Raw genomic sequence first — 20,470 nt, 5'->3', positions numbered from 1 at the left:
AATTTATTACAGGTTCTTTTACATGAAATATACACACGCACACACAGACACATACACACACACATACGCACAATTGTTAAACGTGGATTAAACTTACTACAATTTATATTAAAAACTTCCTGGATTATAGCGTTAGATAGAGCAATTACGTCAACAGTCTCTTTGTAAGATAAAAATCGATAGAAAAACACCTTTTCCAAACATCAGGAGACAAGAGGAGATGTTACCTAATTGTTTTGAAAAGAAACGCTTGGAAACCTTTCATCGCCTTTCAAAAATGCAACAAACTGCATCTAATGGCAACGTTGGAACTCTTAAGAAGCAATAGTTCTCACCTTACGGCTTACACAGTTAAGAAAATTATCTTATAAATAGAAGGGTGGCTTAGCACATACTGTCATTGCAGATACAGTGTAGGATAACCTGTTTCATAACACACATAGGCCTATATGTCTTACACTTAATTTATAATCGGTCCTATTTTATCTACTGTCTTTCATAGCCTTAGTTGCTTCTGTAGGCAGAAACTCATGGGTCCACAAATGTAAAGCTGTAAATAATGCATTTTACAAAATAACTATCATAAATTTTAGTGCTATCTGTTTAAACAGGACGATAAAAAAGAATTCAAACATAATCATGCTATACGAGGCAACAATTATACAAGTAAGATCCAAATCGGATATTAGCAAAAAAATTCTTCTATTTTAGGGGGCTCGTGGGGTAAATATTGGAGTTGCAGAGTGGATCACAACAATCGACACCTAACAGTGGTACAATATACTAAGTGCTTAAATTTCATCGAATTCGGACGTTAGGCCTAGGCCTATGCAAAAAATTCACCCATTTTAGGGGTTGAGGGCAGTGGGGTCAATATAGGCCAGGGACTGCAGGGGTGAAACACAACAATCTACACCTGAAATTGCAAAATGATCAAACTGTTTAAATTTCATCCAATTTGGGTATTGTTTAAAAATTTACTCGTTTAGGGGGCTAGTGGGTTGAATACTGGGGCTTTCAAGTCAAACGGAACATTTTTATCATCTGTGAAGGTTTCATCAAAATCCTTTAAAGACGAGACGTACGCATAAGTGGCCTACATGGACAAACTTTAGGGCGGAAAAAAGTAAAAATGTGAAATCAAGATGCGCCCTTCAGGAAAGGGGAGCCATAATTACCTGCTTTTACTTTTAATTTTTGGTTCAAACAAGTAAAACTGACAGTTTTATCGGAGTCGGCATTCAACCACCCTTACACGTTTTGCCACACTTTGACCAGATGTTTCTGTCAATATTTCCAAGCTCCATCATTAATACCGGAACCCAAAACGGTTAGGAAACAAGTTGTGATTTAGTGTTGTTTTTTATGAGAGCGGGAATTTATTGCGCGCCGAACTTTATAAACAGAACACAAAACATGATGTGACATAAACGCACAGAAAGAGTTGGCTCGGCAGAGAGAAGCGATTGGACAATACTAACTGGAACGAAATATATCATGCCTCAGCCCTTGTTGGTATGTCAAGAAATACAAGAAGCAAAGACAGTGGTCAACTTACAATCATATGCCAAGTTGCAAAGGCAGTCAATGAGCCTATATAACGTAAAGTCAGACTGACCGAACATTTTTCACACTTCAAACTGGATATTAGAGAAGCGTGTTGGACAATACACATAGAAGCCACCCACCCAGCTGCTTTTAATGTACAAAATACTTGCATTTTGAGGCGTACGGGTGTTGGTCTTTTCACTGACCGAAATTATTACCGCTTTATGCTGCTAAGACAAGTTCAATTTTATTGTAGTGATATTTAATAAAAATTTTTATAGTACACCCAACATATATGATACAGCAACAGCTTTTGAAAACTTAGTTGTCCAATGTGAAATCTGTCTTCAAGCTCAAACTGCATATTCGGTTGTTCCACGACCTTCGTTTTGTGGCGTCAAAAACCATCGATCCACTTATCGCAATAGCGCCGCGTGCGTTCAGATTCACCACACCATCTGGGTTTCAGTCCAAAGAGTTCCCCGTCGACAGCTGGTCTTCGAAACTTGCTAAAACGATTTTTCGTAAATCCTGAAGCGCGTAGTCTTGGGGCAAACGAAGCCGGGTGATCTGCTGGGCAACCACGTGTGGCGCCGCGGAGCCAAAAACGTGGTGGCGCTGTGTCTCGGCAAAGTGCGACATCTCGTGTTCGCGTTGCAGGTCTTGTATAGCGGTGTAGAGGTTTAGCGCTTGTTGGGCCATTTCTACGTGAAACATCTTAGTGTTAAAGTTTGAGCAAAAAACACATTATTTCATAAGGACTGTGCAAAAAAACGACATTAATTCAACCAAGTAAACCATACTTAACCATAACCATCAGTTATCTTTCTTGATCATAATAAAATGTTGACAAAATCATGAACGCTTTTGAATGCGGATAAACCGTTAAAAGTGGAAACTTTTGACATTTTTTTTTGAAATTCAATGAAGATCCACAAATTGTTTCACGACCCTTCGTTTGTTGAAGTTGTCCTTTTATTCAAGCTTGCAAACTTGATGACTAGGCTTGATCCAATCATTTCAAATTGTTGGAACCATTTCCTCAACAAACCACGATTGCGTCATATCAGAGTGACGTCACGAAGGCTTCAGGAAATTTTCTGGTTAATTTAACCCAACAACTACTAACCTGTCCTGGCGAGTCGGTCTTTAGGGTTTCGGCAGTGAAATTCAGCAACACGCTGACACAAGGAGGTTACTTCAGGACTTATGTCTTCTAACATTGCTAAGACCTTAGTCTGGTCTTTATCTTCGTCCTGAAAATGGTGAATGAACTATATTGTTGCCTTATTCAAATAGAATAATATAAACAAACAAGAAACCAGTGGTAGGATTCCAATTTTTGTCAGCCGGTTCTGTCACAAAAGTTATATTTTTCAGCCATTTCTGTTACAAAAAGTCCATTGCCAGTAACCAGTAATGCTAACCGGTTCGCTGATCTCTTAAAATTTCGTAAGACGGTTCTATGGAACCGGTGCGAACCGGCTGAATCCCACCACAGCATGAAACATATGTAAAGGTTTAGCATGAGTCACGTAAGTCAAACGAACAACAAGTCTGAGTAAGAGGTTAATTATTTCCTTATGCAAATAGAAAAGTATAAGCAAGATATCATAAATATAAACATAAAACATATAAAGATTTAACATTAGTCAACCCAACAACAAGTTAACTAATCAGGCTAAGTATAAGGTCAACCAAGTTCACAAAAGTACAAAATTTAAGGGCTGAAATCATTTATTCATAAACAGACACAAAATATATAAACTTATACGGAAAAAAAGTTAACAGATCAAATTATATATATTTGATCTGTTAACTTTTTTTCCGTATAAGTTTATATATTTTGTGTCTGTTTATGAATAAATGATTTCAGCCCTTAAATTTTGTACTAATGATAAGGCTTATATTATAAGCTAAAATGGCGTTGAAAGGACACACTTTTGCTTTTAACAAACCATTTATGTATTGACCAGTAAACAAGCATATATCGTTTACCATCACACAATAGGTCTAGTCATTAATTTATTCTATTTTATTTTTGTTTTACCGTTTGTAATCTTTGAATGAGTTCGCATAGTCGAGCGTGATCAAGAAAAATCTTTCCAGCTGTCGACCAATTTGGAATCAAGCGATATTTTTGAGGATCGTCCAACATTTTTAATAATTCGCAAATATCAGATAATCTGTCGTGAATTAAATCATCTGCAACAAGATAATTTAAACGTTATGTTTCCAAGTGCCAAAATATAGTTGCATGGTTGTCTTGTCATACATTTCATAATGCTTGAAAACTTTTTTGACAAACATTGTTTTTGACAAACATTTTTAAAACCAAGTAAACAAAGTTGTAATGTTTTTTCTGGGGGAAATGCTTTTTGTTAAATTTTAAAGCTTGTAGCAAATTAACACAAATATTTATTGATTAATTTGTAAATTTGAGCATCAAGAAATTGTTAACTACTGATTTCCATTATATCTAACATAAATAAAAAGGAATTTCATATTAGGTAAAAGCTTCGTACCTGCGGCAACGTTTTTAATAAGAGCATTGTGTCCCGATTTCCAATGTCCAGAAAGTAAAAGATGTTTCGCATGATTTCTATGGTTGCCCACGCACTTTGAGTGAAGGGCCCGGCATTCGTGGAACCATGACTCTGGTACGCCAAGTTCATCAATCAAAAAACGCTCTTTTTCCTAATTTCAAAACATATTTTTTAGCATGTTTTCTAATTTTCTTGTAAGAAATCTCACAAAACCCACCTCTTGCTCTGATTGGTCGAAGCTGGTCACGTGACGACCGAGAAGGCTTCGAACTGAAATTTCACGTTCCCTGAAAAGTAAAAAGCAGTTTTTTTGGGCCATAAGTGCGTGTGTGACGTAATGATCGTTGTTGGCGTTACATCACGTGACTTCGAGCAATATAACAACTTAACGACGTTCAAAAAGGTGAATTTAAATATGACAAAAAAACTATCGAACTATATACCGCAAAAATACACCCTTTAATTAATAGCTAAATTCAGTGCTTCTTAACCTATTTTTACGAACCAATGTTTTTGTGTTGCAGTGTCACAAAGATATTTGTCAAGCTTTTATGCAAGAGTTCGTAAGTTCAACGAATATGCAATCAAGTATAGAGCGTTAAAGTCCGTTATTTTAAAAAAATGTCTGAAAAAAAAACAAAAAAAAACAGGGCTATTCTCAACAACTAAAAAAATATATGTGAAAAAAAAACAAAAAAAAAACAGGACTATTCGTAACCACTAAAAGGCAAAAATTGTCACACGTACACATCATCAGCGATATGCATGAGAACGAAAACCGCCTGATGCCAGAGACCGTGCGCTTCTAGCTGTGACGCGTATGACGTATGCAGGGTAGAGCTCGAGTGCGCCCCCAGGTGGCTACGGTATCCAGCAGCACACAGGGATCTCCATGTATGCCAAGATACACGGTGGTCAAGTGCGTGAGGAACAGTAGTAGATGGATCAAGGGTTGTGTCGAGATGATGCGATCTGCAACGAGTATTACATTGCACACAAAGACGCTGTGCTTGAAATCAAAGTCTGTGTAAATACAGAGGTTGCCCAAACTATTGTTACGCGTAGAGCTTCGCGGACGCCATTTTGTTTTAAATGAATAAAGCGCTATAAGGGAAAACACATAACATGTCTGATTTTTACAAACTGGAAAGCTTTAACGCAAACTAAATCGGCAAACTTCAATGGAACTTCACTGGTTTAAGAAGGCGGTTTAGTTAAATATACAAATCCCACTGCCCCTACCTGTTTAAACACAAGCGCTACAGGCTATGATAGTTTAGCGTTCGCCACTAAGTTTTAACTTTTAAAGCCGTTATAACTTTTAAACCAAAACCAAAGATTTTACAAAAACCTTTTGCAGTAAAGTTTGAGCAGATGATAGCAGACGTCACGCTCCGGTGATTCTTCGCGTTCGTTGAAGTTGATCAACACTCGGTGGCGCTCTAAGTACGAAGGAAGGGGAGCGGCGCTGTATACCCCGAATTCACTGGAACCCTGCAGAACGAGATTTTCAAATAAATTGTGTTTTGTTTTGTGTTTTTTAATGTTTTTTTCCGCGCCACTGAACAAAAATAAAGCCACATATACTTTAGGTAATGGCAGATTTACGTTTCTCAAAATACTTGAATTTTCTGGAATAATTATAATTTATAGCGCTCAAGACTAGGATTCAAAAAAAGATTTAAAGCACACAGCATTTTATTTTAGTAAAATATCTGGATATCTTAACACATTAACTAACTCGTACAGCTAGTTGTTTCTTTTGCATAGGGTTTTCAAGTACGAATATGTTAAAGCACTATAGTCACATATATATAGGCCGGTCCTAAGACCAGTCCGCTTAAATGATTGCTAAAGCTCTGCTACACAAACTTTCGTTACGTTCTAGTATCAAAGTCAGACAGAAATCTTATATTGTCAAGTCGCTATATCAACGAACCTTCCAGGCATCACGATATGCATAAATCCCATCAATGACCGGAGCAACTGAGTCGGCGATGTAAACAAGATGGAGAAATAAACTTCGTTTCCAATCCAGACCCTCGCATGTGTTGATGGAACCCCTGCTTGACAACCAAACCTGAAAATAAATAAAAAACACTTTATGAAAATAAAGGAAGTGTTTGGAAGCTTTGATTTGTTTCACTTACTAACTTAATAAGTTGAGACATCGATAATTTTATTAAAAACACCCGTTTGTATTGCGGTTGGTACTAAAAAAACATGAGTGTCTCACATAGCGTTGGTTTGCCTCACATGTTATGCAAAAGAGGTTTTTAGAGTGTAAATACGGCCCTGAGGGCAGCATAAGGAACTTTCAAAAAGTAAAAAAAACTAGTGTTTGTGACAATACGCTGAGCATGCTCGACCGAGCACCGAGCGTTAATGTAAGATGCTCGGTGCTCCACCAAACAGAACAGTTGCAGTTTCGGCCCATCTCTAGTATATTGTATAAATTTCGGTGTAGGCGTGTCTGTCAAATTGGTGCATTACGTAAACCAAAGGGGAGCAATTCGGGCTTAAAAATGCTCGGGTTAAGGTCTAACATTTAGACACATTTACAATTATAAATACAACTGCAGCCAAAATTCTTCCGTGATTTTACTAACCGGTTTGCCCGCTAGGAGGCAGTAAATTTTGATGGCTTGGTCGATCACGTGACGGTCTGCCTCCAACTCCTCCCACTCCATGAGTTGCCTAGCAACGAATCCTCGGTTTGAGCTCGTGCTGCAGGACTGGGACATAATGAGAGCGAGGCGACTGTTGCCTGAGAAAAAATGAAACGTTGTGATTGGCTAAAACCAAGTCATGTGACCAAGGATTGTTGACATCATTTTTAAAGTAAAATTAAAACAAAACCCAAATATCTGAAACGTTTTATAATGGTGAATATGAAGTCTTGTTATTAGACCACTATACACAAGTGCACCAAAACAAAATATTTAAATGCTGAATTTATTTTGAAACAATATTTGAACAATGGTTTTTATTACTATTTACCATAAACATTGCACTATTTAATTCGGTTCAGCATTTTAAAAATTTAACAAAAGTGGTAATAAAAAGTAGGTTCTAAAGGGTTCGAATATTAGATCAGTCATTTACTACAAGTTCACATGTAAAAACTTCCTAAAAACACGAAAAGGAACGCTTTTTTTCTAAATCTTTAAAAAACAGAAAACGAACCAGTGTGCAAAGCTATATCCACAGCCTTTTCGGTTCTGCCCTCGCTTAAGGCTTCCAGAACTCGCTGTAGCGAATTACTTCCATTATCAAGCAATTCGTCGCGAAGACCAGCTGCCAGGTCAGCGTCGATGGCTTCGCGTAACCACGTGACTAAATCCCTCTTGCGTGCCATCTGGTGGGCAAATGAGGTGTGGTCTTCTCTGGTCACTCTGCTCCCGTCGTGTAATGTAAGGTGGCCCCACAGGGCTTGGCAAAGGCCGAAAACTATATGACAGAGGTGTGTGGTACCTGAAAAATAATTTTTGGTCAAATTAGGTTAAGAAGGTAAATTTATCAAGCGGTGGGATTCGAATCTACACCAAAATGATACGCACGAGTTCTAACAGTGGTTTCCAACCTTTTTCGTTAAATTTCTCGCTTAGCGGTTCAAAACATTTTCATTCCTCCCTAATAAGACTACATAGTAGATGCTAAACCATACAAAGATCATTTAAAATCTGGTCTTTTATCAACAACACTTGGCATATTCACAGAGCTAAAGTGTCTATTTACAAACCCTATGTCAAAATTAAAAGTAAATTCCTTCCCTTCAAGTTTTAAAATTTCTTGTCAGTTAGAAACTACTAGTTTACTGTGTAAAACAAATTTATCAAGCGGTGGGATTCGAACCCACACTAAAATGAGGTACAGGGACTGTAACACGGTCTGTAAAGTTACAAAGATACATGACTAGTTTTCCCTTTACAGTTTAACTGCTAGTTTGTTAGTCCTTTATAAATAAATTTACCAGAATCAGGATCGTCTTTTCGCATTTTGTCCCAAGCGGATTTCGCAATATCAGCATACTCCTCTAGTATCTCAGCGCCCACTTGCGGGACGACTCTCGGTAGGTCTGAAACGCGAGATGGCGCAACAGAGCGCGATAATTCCATGCGACTGGAGTCCAAGCGTCGATAACTTTCATCAACGTCCATCGTTTCGCTGAGTTCGGTTTCCACTTTGCTGTATTTCAATGCGGCTTCCAAATAAGGCAAGTCGGACGGTGATTGGTCGAGCTCGAGCGAGAGAGGATTTGATTGGATGATTGGAAGCTGAGGAGCCGCCTTTACTTGTTGCAGGTGAATCACAAAATTTTCAGGCCTTGTCCTGTGGGATAAATCACGTAGAAAAGGTTTAAATGATTTTATGTCTAAACGAGTTTTATTGAATTTCTTAGGCTGTTAATGTTCTAGTTCATAATTTTTAGTGTTAACAACAAAAAAGAAAAAAACGGACAGTTTAGTTGTACTTAACCCAAAACCTCGGAGTTAGATTTAATTCTGTAAGTCAGTAACCACCCAACATTGTACAAAATATTTTTTTGAGACCAAACCGGTTTTGATGACGAAACGGCTTAACTAGACGTAAAAACGGCATTCTTTGTTGTTCAATCGTCTATTTTGGCCGTTATATTGGTCATTAAACTTAAGAACAGATTCGTGTACAGTGTCTTAAAAAAACATTGTTTTTAATACAGAACAGTTTCATCAAGTTTGCGAATAGCTATGCTTAGGCAAACTCTGGGCTAGTGCAACATAAAGACAAACTAATAAAGGCTCGAAAATGCGGAACCAAGTCACCTCATCGTATCGTCAGGGGTTGAGAAAAGTCCAAAATTGCTGGATCGGTCTGCAGGTTGCTGCTCAGGGGAATCCCCCTCCTCGGGCACTCCGGTTTGTGACTTGTCACCGCTGTGCACGAATTGCCAACCTGGACCCCAACCAACGCGAAAGGACTGACCGAGCATCAGGGCAGCGTCGCACAACATACTGAAAACACAAGGTATGGAACACTAACACATAGTAGGGGGAAGTTGTTTTCTTAAGAAACTTTTTATCATGTGGTAAAACGGTTTCACAAGCATGAAATTGGCTGAATCTGTTTTGGTTAACGATTGTCTAAATGTTTTTTTATGAATAATCGGCTAAACAAAAAGCTAAGAAAAACAAAGGTGTTTCAAAAGCAAAAAGTATGAAATTGGCTGAATCTGTTTTGGTTAACGATTGTCTAAATGTTTTTTTATGAATAATCGGCTAAACAAAAAGCTAAGAAAAACAAAGGTGTTTCAAAAGCACAAAGTATAAAATTGGCTGAATCTGTTTTGTTGTTGAAGGTTTTGCTGAATATTAGGGTGAGGGTATTTGACTGACAAAAATTTAAGATGTTTGAGCACAAGGTGGTAAATGTATGATGCTTTTCCGATTACCCGAACCCCGTTTAAGCGACATGCATTTATCCGGTCGCGTTATAAACGAACTAATGATAAGGCAATGTAGTAAAAAACGATCCTATGTCCCACAATTTCGAACTTTAAGTTTTACAAGAAACGTTGATCGTACTTTTCTTTGGCAAGCTACAAGTTTAATATAGGAACTCAGTTGTTCGTTTTATACAAGCATTATATGTATCAGTTTAACATATAGATGCATTTTTAGCAATATGAGATCATTTTACGTCGTTTTTTTTGACAAAACTCTTACTTCTGCTTGCCCCTTGTCAGGCGACCGCGCAAACTAAAAGGCTTTCTTCGAGGGGGTGCAATCACGGGCATAGGGGGGCGTTTCCGTGACGTCAAGGGGGTGCTTTGACCCCTATCCGCCGCTGAAGTCAACTCTGGTACTGATGATCTAAAACAACAAAAGTATTACTTAGCTGAAAAATTCAGCACACTCAAATTAGTCCGTGTATTTCTCATAACAAACCACTACGGAGCTCGATTTCTCCCAAATATATGGCATCATCAGTCCCTAATAGCGATGTACTGAAACGGCTAAATATCGTAATACCGAATTGGCCGATCTCCCAAGCAATCCCATGCGGCAAGGCACAGGCTAGATTTTTATATGGGAATGCTTGGGAAACCGCCTGATTTGATATTACGCCTTTGATAGGCCTGGCGTACTATGATTTATCGACATGCATGCCGTGATCGCTGGTCTGCATCGATGCTTCAGGGCTGATCCCAGTATGAATATATTCACCTCAGGAGGTTTACTGCTTTTATGTTTGGTATTTTTTATCAGTGGGTTTCAACAGGATGCGTTGAAAAAAAAAGCGAAATCAGCTCAGGTTATGATTTAAAACTTCTTTGGAAAGGATAAATATCGCACTATTTCAATATTTTTGCAACTGACAATGTTTGTCAAATTGCACAGCTGGGTACGTTAGTAAAACCTTTAATTGACCCTATACCCTCAAGTATGTTCCTGTGGCCATAAACTAACAAGTTTATAACTAACAATTTCAGGAGCTATTTACGTACTGCACTGGTATATATGTTAATGGTTGACAAATCTTGTGATGCATCCCAATAACAACAGAAACAGTTAATTTTAACAGTGCATGAACAATGACAAACTCGCTAAAACTTGTTAATGCGAACTCCAAACCGTAGCTTTTTTTGGAGGACCCTAGTTTAGAGACCCTTGGCGTTAAGTAAACAAAAAAGCCGGGTAAGGTAGGAATGTATCTATGCGACAATGTCTGCATGCGACAGGAAGTTCCGGGAATGTCGTAACAGACGATGAAACAATAGAGGGAATTGCCAAGTCAAGCAAAAAGTTCAATAAACCGTTCTATTTACGCTTACGGTAACATCGAGATCTTCAGCCTAAAGAGTTAGGGAAGTGTCGTTTGTTTTTGGTGTAGTGTAGCAGTCTAATGAGTATCCCTTCTATTTACACTCTTAAGATTATAAAGAGGTCGTAATTACAGTTTTCAACGAGTGATGTGTGTTTGTTGTAGGGTAACATGTATGATCAGAGTTGTAAACGGGCCTGAAATTGAAACCCGAACCCGAAAGTACAAGCCTGAAACCCGACCCGAAACCAAATCGTTTTTGAGAAGCCCGTTTAGGCCCAAAAGTTTGATTGACAGGCCTATACATTGAAGCCTCAAAACACACCAAAACAACAAACACCATAGACAATTGGTCATTACCAAGGCCTCTTAGGGCTTTTTAAAATTAGCTTAAGTCCAGCAACTGGCTACTAAGCGAAATCAATTTATTCAAAAAAATACTGACACAGAGTGGAAAGTCAGGCACGAATTAGGCCTGCTTTTTAAGAAACCTAAGCCCGAACCCGGCCCGTATTACAATCTGGGTATGCTTATGTTCCCCTATAAACTCAATCTTGTCTGAACGTGCCACAAAACCTTTGTAACAGTTACAACCTGAAACCTTTTACCCCTGGCACTATGTACTGGTATACCTTCGTAATAAAAATATGTTATTAAGAGAAGGGATACGGTTATAAAGAGAAGACTTTCTCGTAACAAGTTCACAATATTACTTTTTTTAGTTATAGCTGTAAATCGTTCTAGTGTCTTTAATCTTTATGAGCATAAGTATCCGCAAAAGTTGAACGTGGCAAAGGCACTAAGGGTTGGCAACTTGAAACAACGGAAATAGGATAAAAAATTCCCCTATCACAAGTTGGACAAAGAAGAATGAAAACAATAAAGGTAACTTGGTACTTTGTGAAAACACATTCATCGTTAAATAAGGGACTATTTCATTTGGCCAAAGTTATAGCAATATTTTTATAATTCAATTCCGTGACAAAGAAAATAATCTTTTTAACTGAATAAAAATTTAAAAAAATATTTAAAAAAAATATATAAAATTTTTTATTTTTTGTAAACAAAAGTAACTGTACTCTGTACTCGTTGTATTGTTACAAAACAAATTGGAGTAAACTTCAAACAATAGTCGAAACGGACCAGTCAATCACAGTACAGGCAAATCCACATTTGACAGTTAAGTCCTATTCAATGATTACCAGGATGTTCTCTTCTGGTATCTCTGTTTGTAGCTTGTCACATATATACTTAGGTACACGCTTGGGTACACAATTTACGGTTCCAAATATTCTTAGCAAGGAGAGACAAGCCAATATGTTGGACTTAATTAGTGGTTTGTTTTACAAATTTCACAAAAATTGTTTGTTTGTAGCCATTTATTATTACTGATTGGACGGGACCTCGGGTGCTAGACCAATTAAACAAATTGGTAAAAGGCCCAAACTGGAAAAAGGGCTCTATATTCGATTTTCTTGTTGATTCGGCGTTGGAACAACGAAACCTTGTGCCGGTAACGTTGTTTATTGTTTTCCCACATTATGTGTACAGCAGAAGGCAGCCAGGAAACGGTTACATACATTTTCCCGGGTAAGGAATTCGCTAGCTAGAAAACACAAAACCTTCGGAGACCTTGTATGTTGTAAATACATAATTTTGCAAACATATCAGTATTATTTAGCATCTTACAAAACCTAGGTTTCAATCGAACTGGAAGCATTTGCAACCGTTTTTAAAGCCCGGTTTCAAGACGAAATGGAAAACACTCCACTATAATCCGCTCCTGACAAACCAGCACCTATGGGCAACAGGCGAATTTCGTTCCTATATTTTACTGTTGTTTGAAATAGCGCGCAGAGTCCCAAAAGATCATCCCGATTTTCCTACAGCCGACGACATACAAACTGGAATTGAAACTGCTATACAATTTGATCGTAAGGAAACATACCAAACAATGACCGAAATGTTTATTGGAAGGGGTCCTGAACGCAAAGCGGCGTGCGAAAAGTAAGGCTTTTTGTGTGGTGTGTCTGTAACAGAGGTTTAATTTATGTAGTAACAAGGTGCTTTCCTAACAGGCTTGAACTCAAGGCAAAATATGAATTGTTAGACTAAACAGAAAAGATGAGCAACAAACTTAAGCGCTTCAAGTTTCCAAACAAACTGTCGTCCTGTGCGCTGTGAAGTTCTGTTTTCTAAGCAGTGATAAAGAAAGAAAAAATCTCTACCAAAACTCCAACACAGTTTGTATTTAACATATTAAAAGCACAGCATTGCAAAACGTTTTATGTCCCACAAATGAAAACAAAAACCGCAGGCTTTGAAAGAATTATTTGCCGTAAAACAATGTTTCTTCTAATTTTTGCCATGCACTGTACCATATAGAGTAAGTCTTGTAACTAGTAGGTCCTTTTATCATGCATTAATGTAAGCTGATATAACCAACAGTATTAGTAATGTACATTTTATATTTTTTCTTAAGTTTGTGTGCTGTGAAATTTGTGTGCAATATTATAGCGTGATTGACTGTGAATTAAAAATTTGTTTATTTTTTTGAAGTTTTTGCATACGGTTCTGCACTTTGAAAACGATTTTGTTTCCGATGAGTTCTGCATGTTATCAATAAAATATGTGAATTTCAGTTTCTGTTATGTAAAGCAGAGACAATCTAGGGCAAGTTGTAGCTCTATCTATTGTCTAAACAAAGGATACATTTGCGGAAAGACTTCAATAAAAATAAATCGTTTGGGACATGCCAACTTTCAAATTTCTAGAATTTAGAAACGGAACAAGTTCAACGTGTCAAATCGACGATTTGGCAACAATCTAAAAAAAACTTTTTACTAAAAAGTCTATGATTTCTTGAAGAAGAAAAGGAAAAACCGCTAAACCTTGTACTTTATTGCATGGAGTACAAATGAAAAAACGGTAGCAATGCACCTGCACCTAAAAGCAATGACTGCATTCGACAGAAAGTTGGAAAATACGTCGCAGAAAACGATGAAACAATCGAGGGAATTACCATGTCAAGCAAAAAGTTCATGAAACCGTTCTATTTACCGTTAAGGTTATAAAGAGGTTTTCATCCTAAAGCAGTGATTCTCAAACTGTGTGCCGCGAGAGATTTCCAAGTGTGCCGCGAAATATCCCCTATTTTACAGAGCAAACGTTCTCCGGTGTTTTAGGACCTTGTGACGAAATATTGATGTACCTGACCATGTTTCAAAGCTTAGAACTTATTTATTGGTAATAAAAAGCATCCCTACCCACAACAATAAAGTTATAATTCTTAGAACAAGTTATGTTCTGTTTACCTGCGAAGTGTGCCGCCGAGGGAAATTTTAGTTCTTTAATGCGCCGCATGCGAAAAACATTTGGGAACCACCTGCATAAAGAGTTGGCTAAGTTTGATTTTTATTTGTTGTAGTGTAGCAGTCCAATGAACATCCCTTCTATTTACTATGAGGATTATAAAGAAGTCGTAATTACAGTTATCAAAGCGTGGTGTGTGTTTGTTGTAGTGTAGCAGGTATGCTTATGTTACGCCATAAAACTCAGTCTTGTCTGAACGTGCCAGAAAACCCTTTGTAACAGCTACAACCTGAAACCCTTTTTACCCCTGGCACTATGTGCTGGTACACTATGGCCTTCGTCATACAAATATGTACAAGAGATACGGTTATAAAGAGAAAGCGTTTCTCGACACAAGTTCACAAAATTAGTTTTTTTGGTTATAGTTGGAAAGTGTAACGGTGTCTTTAATCTTTATCAGTATAATTAAAACTTAAACGTGCCTGCTACCAGGGGTCAATGGCACTTTGTAGCTCTTTGTACTATATTTCAAAAACATTACTTAAAAATCAGCTCATATACGGCAAATGCAGCAATAACACATAGCACAGACAACCAGTACGAGACCAAATAGTGTGACACAAATTCCTCCCGGCAAATTACAAAAAAAAACCTAGTGGGGAGTTCCCCCTTGGTTGGGAACCACTGCACTAAAGGTTGACCGGTTCAAACGAAAATAGGATAAACAATTATCCTATCTTAAGTTGGATAAAAAAGAATAAAAATGACACAAGTTGCCACGATATTTTGTGAAAACATATTAGTCGTTAAATTAGGGACTATTTAAATTAGAGAAAGTTACAATATTTTTATAGTTCAAGTCCGTAAAAAGGAAAAAGATCCTTTAACTGAATAAAAATGGGTTTATTGAGTAAGCAAAAGTAAATGTACTCGTTGTATTGTTACAAGTGGGGAAAAACAAATTGGAGTAAATTTAAAACAATAGTCGAAACCGCCCAGTCAAACACAGTACAGGCAAATTCACATTTTTCATTGATGGTCTAATTCTAATTAAGTCCTTTGGCAGTGGTTCTCAATCTTAAAAAAGCGTACCATACCTGACAACTTTTTCTATCGTTGCGTACCACCTAAACCAGTGGTTCCCAACCTTTTTGTAGTCACGAACCCCTTTTGGCAACAATACTTTTTTTGGGGAGGGGATAGCATATTTAGCAATTTCGAAAGAATGTCCAAGGGTTTCGCCTAAACCAGAGCTGATCAGTTGGATCGGTTCTATTTTAGATCGGACTTAAATTAGGTATCACAAAGAGCTACTCCTGTACCACCTGAAACGTTCCGGCGTACCACTAGTGGTACGCGTGCCACAGTTTGAGAACCACTGTCCTACGGAAAAGGATATACAAACTGAAATTGAAGCTGCTATACAACTTGAGCGTGTGAAAAGTAAGGGTGTTTTGTCTTGTGTATATGTAGTTGTGTATGTATTAGAGGTTTAAGTTATGTAATATGTAGCAAGAATGTACAGGCTTGAACTCCAGGCGAAATATAACTTGTAAGACTAAACAGAAGAGAATGAGCATCAATTTTAAGCCGTTCAAGTTTCGAAATAACTGTATTACGTGCTGTGAGCTGTAAAGTTGTGTTTTTCAGGCGGTGATGAACTGTGAATTGAATATTCCTTTGTTTGTTTTTATTTATTTTTTGTATGCGGTTCTGCACTTAAAAAAAGATTTTGTTTCTAATAGGTTCTGTAGGTTATCTACTCGGGAATTGGCAATGAATAAAATTACGTGTATTGTTAGTCAGTTGAAATGACGAAGCACGAACGATAACACAATAGATCAGGGGTCGGCAACCCCTGGCACGCGTGCCAAGGTTGGTGGTTTTGGATGGCACGCCAACCCAGAGTTGCAAGTCGGGCCGGGCTTTTCGGGCCGGGTTCGGGTTCGGGTCGGGTTCGGGCTTAGGTATTTGTGAGAAAACGGGCTTAAAACGGGCCTAACTTTGCGTTACGTGTCCGCCATTTTCAAAAAAAAAATCTGCTAAGTAATAAGTTTCTGGCTTTGACCTAATGCCCACCCTACTTTAAAACGTATTGTTTACGCCATTGTCTACTATTGTTCATTGTGTTTGTTGTCTTTCTCTTTTTTTCTTTTTCATTTGTTATTTGGGTCCCAGCATAGGCCTGTCAATCAAAATTTCGGGCCTAAACGGGCTTCACAAAAACGTTTCGGGTTCGGGCCGGGCTTTGGGCTTATACTTTCGGGTTCGGGCTCAGATTTTGGGCCCGCTTGCAACTCTGCGCCAACCGATTTGCCTGTTTATATTGGAGTAACATTTTAACCTGTTACACTGCTGGTTCATAGTTTTTATCATGCCATTGTTGTAAAATTCAGCCTTACATGTACAAAACACCTTCTTTTTATTATTGTTATCTGCTGGCACGAACCACTATCATTTAGAAAAACGTTGGCACGCGAAGCCATTACCACAAGAAAATTACAAGTAAATGGGCACGCGTTGCCTAAAAGGTTGCTGACCCCTGCAATAGATGAATTAATTAGCATAAAACTATGACCCAATGAACATTCTTGTTATTAACATTCAAGGTTAAATAGGCCTTCAGCCTCAGCAAAGCGTGGTGTGTATTTGTTGTAGTGTAGCAGTGCAATAAGCATCATTTTTATTTGCACTTGAAATTACAAACAGATCGGGATTACGAGTAAGCAACGCGTGGAGTGTTTGTTGCGCAGTAAGACTCTGTTGTACATAGGCATATGTTTAAACTTAAACCTTGTCTGAACGTGCCCCAAAAAGTTCGTAAGGGTTACAACCTGAGTTTTATGCCCCTTACTTCATTTTTGTTCATTTTGCATTCGCCCAAAAAGTATGCAGACGAGATGTTCAGAGCATAAAACGGATTTTCTTTGATAGATCACCCTTAATTATGAGTTACGGCTGTAGTTTACTTAAGAAGCTACGAAACATATTGCGAGTCTAATTGTGACACCATAAATTTTTAGGCTTTATGCTACTATAACATTGAAATTGATTTCTGAAATAGAAGGTGAAGGCACACACCATATCAGGCTTAGGTTTATAGAAGAAGAAAAAGCGAAATTTGGAATTAGCGAGCATTTTAGAAAACATGGCTACACAGGTATGCGGAAAATACGTTTATATGCTTTGGACTTACTACCATTTCATTTTTTTCTCTTTAATCACTGTTTTGTATTAAGTTTTATATATTTCCCAAGAACTGAAGTTAGGGCAAAACAATAAATACAATTTTTTACAGCGGTTTGAGCTAGTTTTGATTTAATCTGTAGTTGCGGTTTTTAGGCTAGTTTTGTAGTTGCGGTTTGGGGCTAGTTTTTGATTCATTTTGTATTTGCGGTTTTGGGCTAGTTTATGATATATTGTGGGTTGGCGTGTTTGGGGCTAGTTTATGTTTTTTTGGTAGTTGCGGTTTTGGGCTAGTTTTTACCAACTGAGTTGCGGTTTTTAAAGAATGTGACCAAGTACTCCATCGATTTATTTGCATATCGACAAGCGTAGGTAGGCGTTAATAAGTAACTAATCGTTAAATAAGTCCATTCAAGTTAACGCAATAAAACAGTTTCAAAGCATATATTTGCGTACAATTTCTAGTGCTACAAAAAGCTTTTAACCCATGCGCTTATCCAAAATTCTTCGAATGTAAAAAAAACGGCCAATTAGGGACCGTATGCGGAAAACAGAGATTAAACCGTAATTGATCATCACTAATATGCATTTGACCGTTGCTGCGTTCTAATTTTGCCGTAACGCTCAGGTCATAACAGGGACATTTCCGAAAAGCTTACTAAAGGGTCATGGAATTTGATAATGGTACAGGTATGCCTTTATCAAGCAGCGAAACCTAATACTCTCATTGATAGAGTTACTTTGTGTCAAAAGACAAAGGCAAACACAGAGCAGTTATAGTGGGGGAAAGTGAAGAGACCAAAGCTATATGATAACTTTTTTTCGAGTTGCTTCGCCGGTTTGCTTTGTTTCGATTCGATTTTACCCCAGGAAAACTCGATTTTACTCTTGTCTTGTTATGTAAATTATAGACTGTACCAGAGTTGCAAGTCGGGCCGGGCTTTTCGGGCCGGGTTCGGGCTTAGGTATTTGTCAGAAAACGGGCTCAAAACGGGCCTGACTTTACGTTCCGTTTCCGTCATTTTTTGGTAACAATTCTCTCGCTTTGATCGAATGCCCACCCTGGTCTAAAACGTATTGTTTACCCCATTGTCTACTATTGTTCATTGTGTTTGTTGTCTTTTCTCTTTTTTTCTTTCTCATACTTTGTTGCAAGGCTTTCGTGGATAGACCTGTCAATCAAAATTTCGGGCCTAAACGGGCTTCCCAAAAACGTTTCGGGTTCGGGTCGGGCTTCGGGCTTATACTTTCGGGTTCGGGCCGGGTTCGGGCTCAGATTTCAGGCCCGCTTGCAACTCTGGACTGTACTGTTCGTGATGCAAAGACTCGACTTTACTCCACTTTAGTCAGTAAGAACTCGATTTTACTCCAGCAGGACCCGATTTTTCTTCTAATTTCAAAACGTAAAATGTCGGCTATACTCTTGCTTCGTCATTTCAGCAAACGATTTTTTACGAATCTCGTGTATATTTTGATGTACGAGGTTTTGAATTCCAAACCGTAGCCTACGATAAAAAGGCAAATTAGAAATGCCCTCCAACGTTTATTGTTATTCAATTAAAACGACAAAGCAGGAACAATAACTCAATAGTTAAACTAATTATCATAAAACTATGACCCAATGAACTTTCTTGTTAGCGTTAGCAAAGCTTTGCGTGTATTTGTTGTAATGCAGCAGTGCAATTAGCATCCTTTTTATTTACACTCCTCAAATTACAAACAAAACGTGATTTCGAGTTAGCAACACTCAAAGTGTTTGTTGTACAGTGGCATATGTTTAAACCAAACATTGTCTGAGCGTGTCCCAAAAGCTTCGCAACAGCTACAACCTGAGTTTTATGCCTCTAACTTATTGTTTGTTAGTTTTAAATTCGCCCGAAAAGTAGACGAGATGCTTAGGATATAAAGCGGATTTTCTATCAGAGTTCACCATTAAATATGAGTTACGGCTGAAGTTTACCTAAGAAAGATGTAATTACAATAATCAAATAGTGATAGTGAAATGCTTTCGAACCTATTGTTTGTTCAATTGTGATAGCATAAAATTTTGGGCTTCATGCTCCTGTAACACTGAAATTGGTTTCTCAAATAGGAGGTGAAGCTACACACCATACTTTTACACCTTCTGTAGCAGGAAAAGTTAAGCACGCTTACCGACTGTTTTCTCCTAAATCACTGTTTTGTAGTAAGTTTAATATATTTTTTAGGTTGGGGTAAAGAGCTTAAGTTGGGGTAAAACAATAAATTCCATTTTTTATAGTGTTTTTGTTACTCTTTCCGTTTAGGCTAGTTTTTATTTACTTTGCAGTTGCGGCTTTAGGGCTAGTTTTTGGTTTACTTTGTAGTTTTCGTTTTGAGCTAGTTTTATTTAGCTTGTAGTTGCGTTTTGGGGGGCTAGTTTTTGATTTATTTTGTAATTGCAGTTTTTGAGCTAATTTTTAATTCTTTTTAAAGTTGCGGTTTTGTGCTAGTTTAGGGTTTCCATATTTTACGATACACATTCCCTGACAAAATTGATCTCGGTTGCGTTAACCGAGTTTTTCTCAAACATTTTCGTTATTTTTTCTGAACGGTCCCTTTGCCATTATTTTGAGGGCTCGCGGTGCCTAAGCTTGAATGTGTATTTTAGAAAAACGAAAGTTCATTGCAGGATTTTAGCTAGTTATGCAAAATTGCGCATATCAATGATCCAAATCTGACATCACAGACAAGACAAAAGCATTACAATTGTGCGCGAACAATTGCATTTTTGTTAGTTGTCATATAATAAAGCCTATTGTTTAGCAGTGTGTAGACGGTCGAACAAAATAACGATCAGCCATCCGGGTCGAAGACAGTGCAGCACCTTCCCCAGCGAACAACATCTGAAAACTCGCCATCGATCTTACAAAAGATTATTAGACTAAGCTCACTACTCACACTATCCGTGAAACAATAAGCACATATATCAGGGGTCGTCAACCTTTAGCACTCAAAAAAACATTTTGGACCAATTTCACACAGAAAAAACAAACAAACAATGGGAGCCATAAAGACCTTTTTAAATTTGAAAAAAATGCCACTATAAAAACGTT

At 37.8% G+C, this 20,470-nt stretch overlaps 1 protein-coding gene across 1 annotated transcript in view; it reads right to left on the bottom strand.

The window, feature by feature from the left end:
- Positions 1-1,371: 1,371 nt before the first annotated feature.
- Positions 1,372-20,470, bottom strand: part of LOC145203862 (nuclear pore complex protein Nup98-Nup96-like) — a 44,109-nt gene continuing 25,010 nt past the window's right edge. Inside the window, exons 22-34 of the mRNA XM_080076193.1 lie at positions 9,800-9,946; positions 8,900-9,088; positions 8,068-8,426; positions 7,281-7,568; positions 6,704-6,861; positions 6,034-6,174; positions 5,446-5,588; positions 4,842-5,066; positions 4,312-4,381; positions 4,074-4,245; positions 3,599-3,753; positions 2,678-2,804; positions 1,372-2,252 (exon numbers count right to left, since the gene is read on the bottom strand). Of these exons, the coding sequence (XP_079932319.1) occupies positions 2,014-2,252; positions 2,678-2,804; positions 3,599-3,753; positions 4,074-4,245; positions 4,312-4,381; positions 4,842-5,066; positions 5,446-5,588; positions 6,034-6,174; positions 6,704-6,861; positions 7,281-7,568; positions 8,068-8,426; positions 8,900-9,088; positions 9,800-9,946 (2,413 nt within the window). The 3' untranslated portion in view covers positions 1,372-2,013. The remainder of the gene's footprint in view (positions 2,253-2,677; positions 2,805-3,598; positions 3,754-4,073; positions 4,246-4,311; positions 4,382-4,841; positions 5,067-5,445; positions 5,589-6,033; positions 6,175-6,703; positions 6,862-7,280; positions 7,569-8,067; positions 8,427-8,899; positions 9,089-9,799; positions 9,947-20,470) is intronic.

This window comes from Phallusia mammillata, chromosome 8 (assembly GCF_965637545.1).
Source record: "Phallusia mammillata chromosome 8, kaPhaMamm4.hap1.1, whole genome shotgun sequence".
Lineage (NCBI taxonomy): Eukaryota > Metazoa > Chordata > Ascidiacea > Phlebobranchia > Ascidiidae > Phallusia > Phallusia mammillata.
This window is presented reverse-complemented; position numbering and strand designations above follow the sequence as displayed.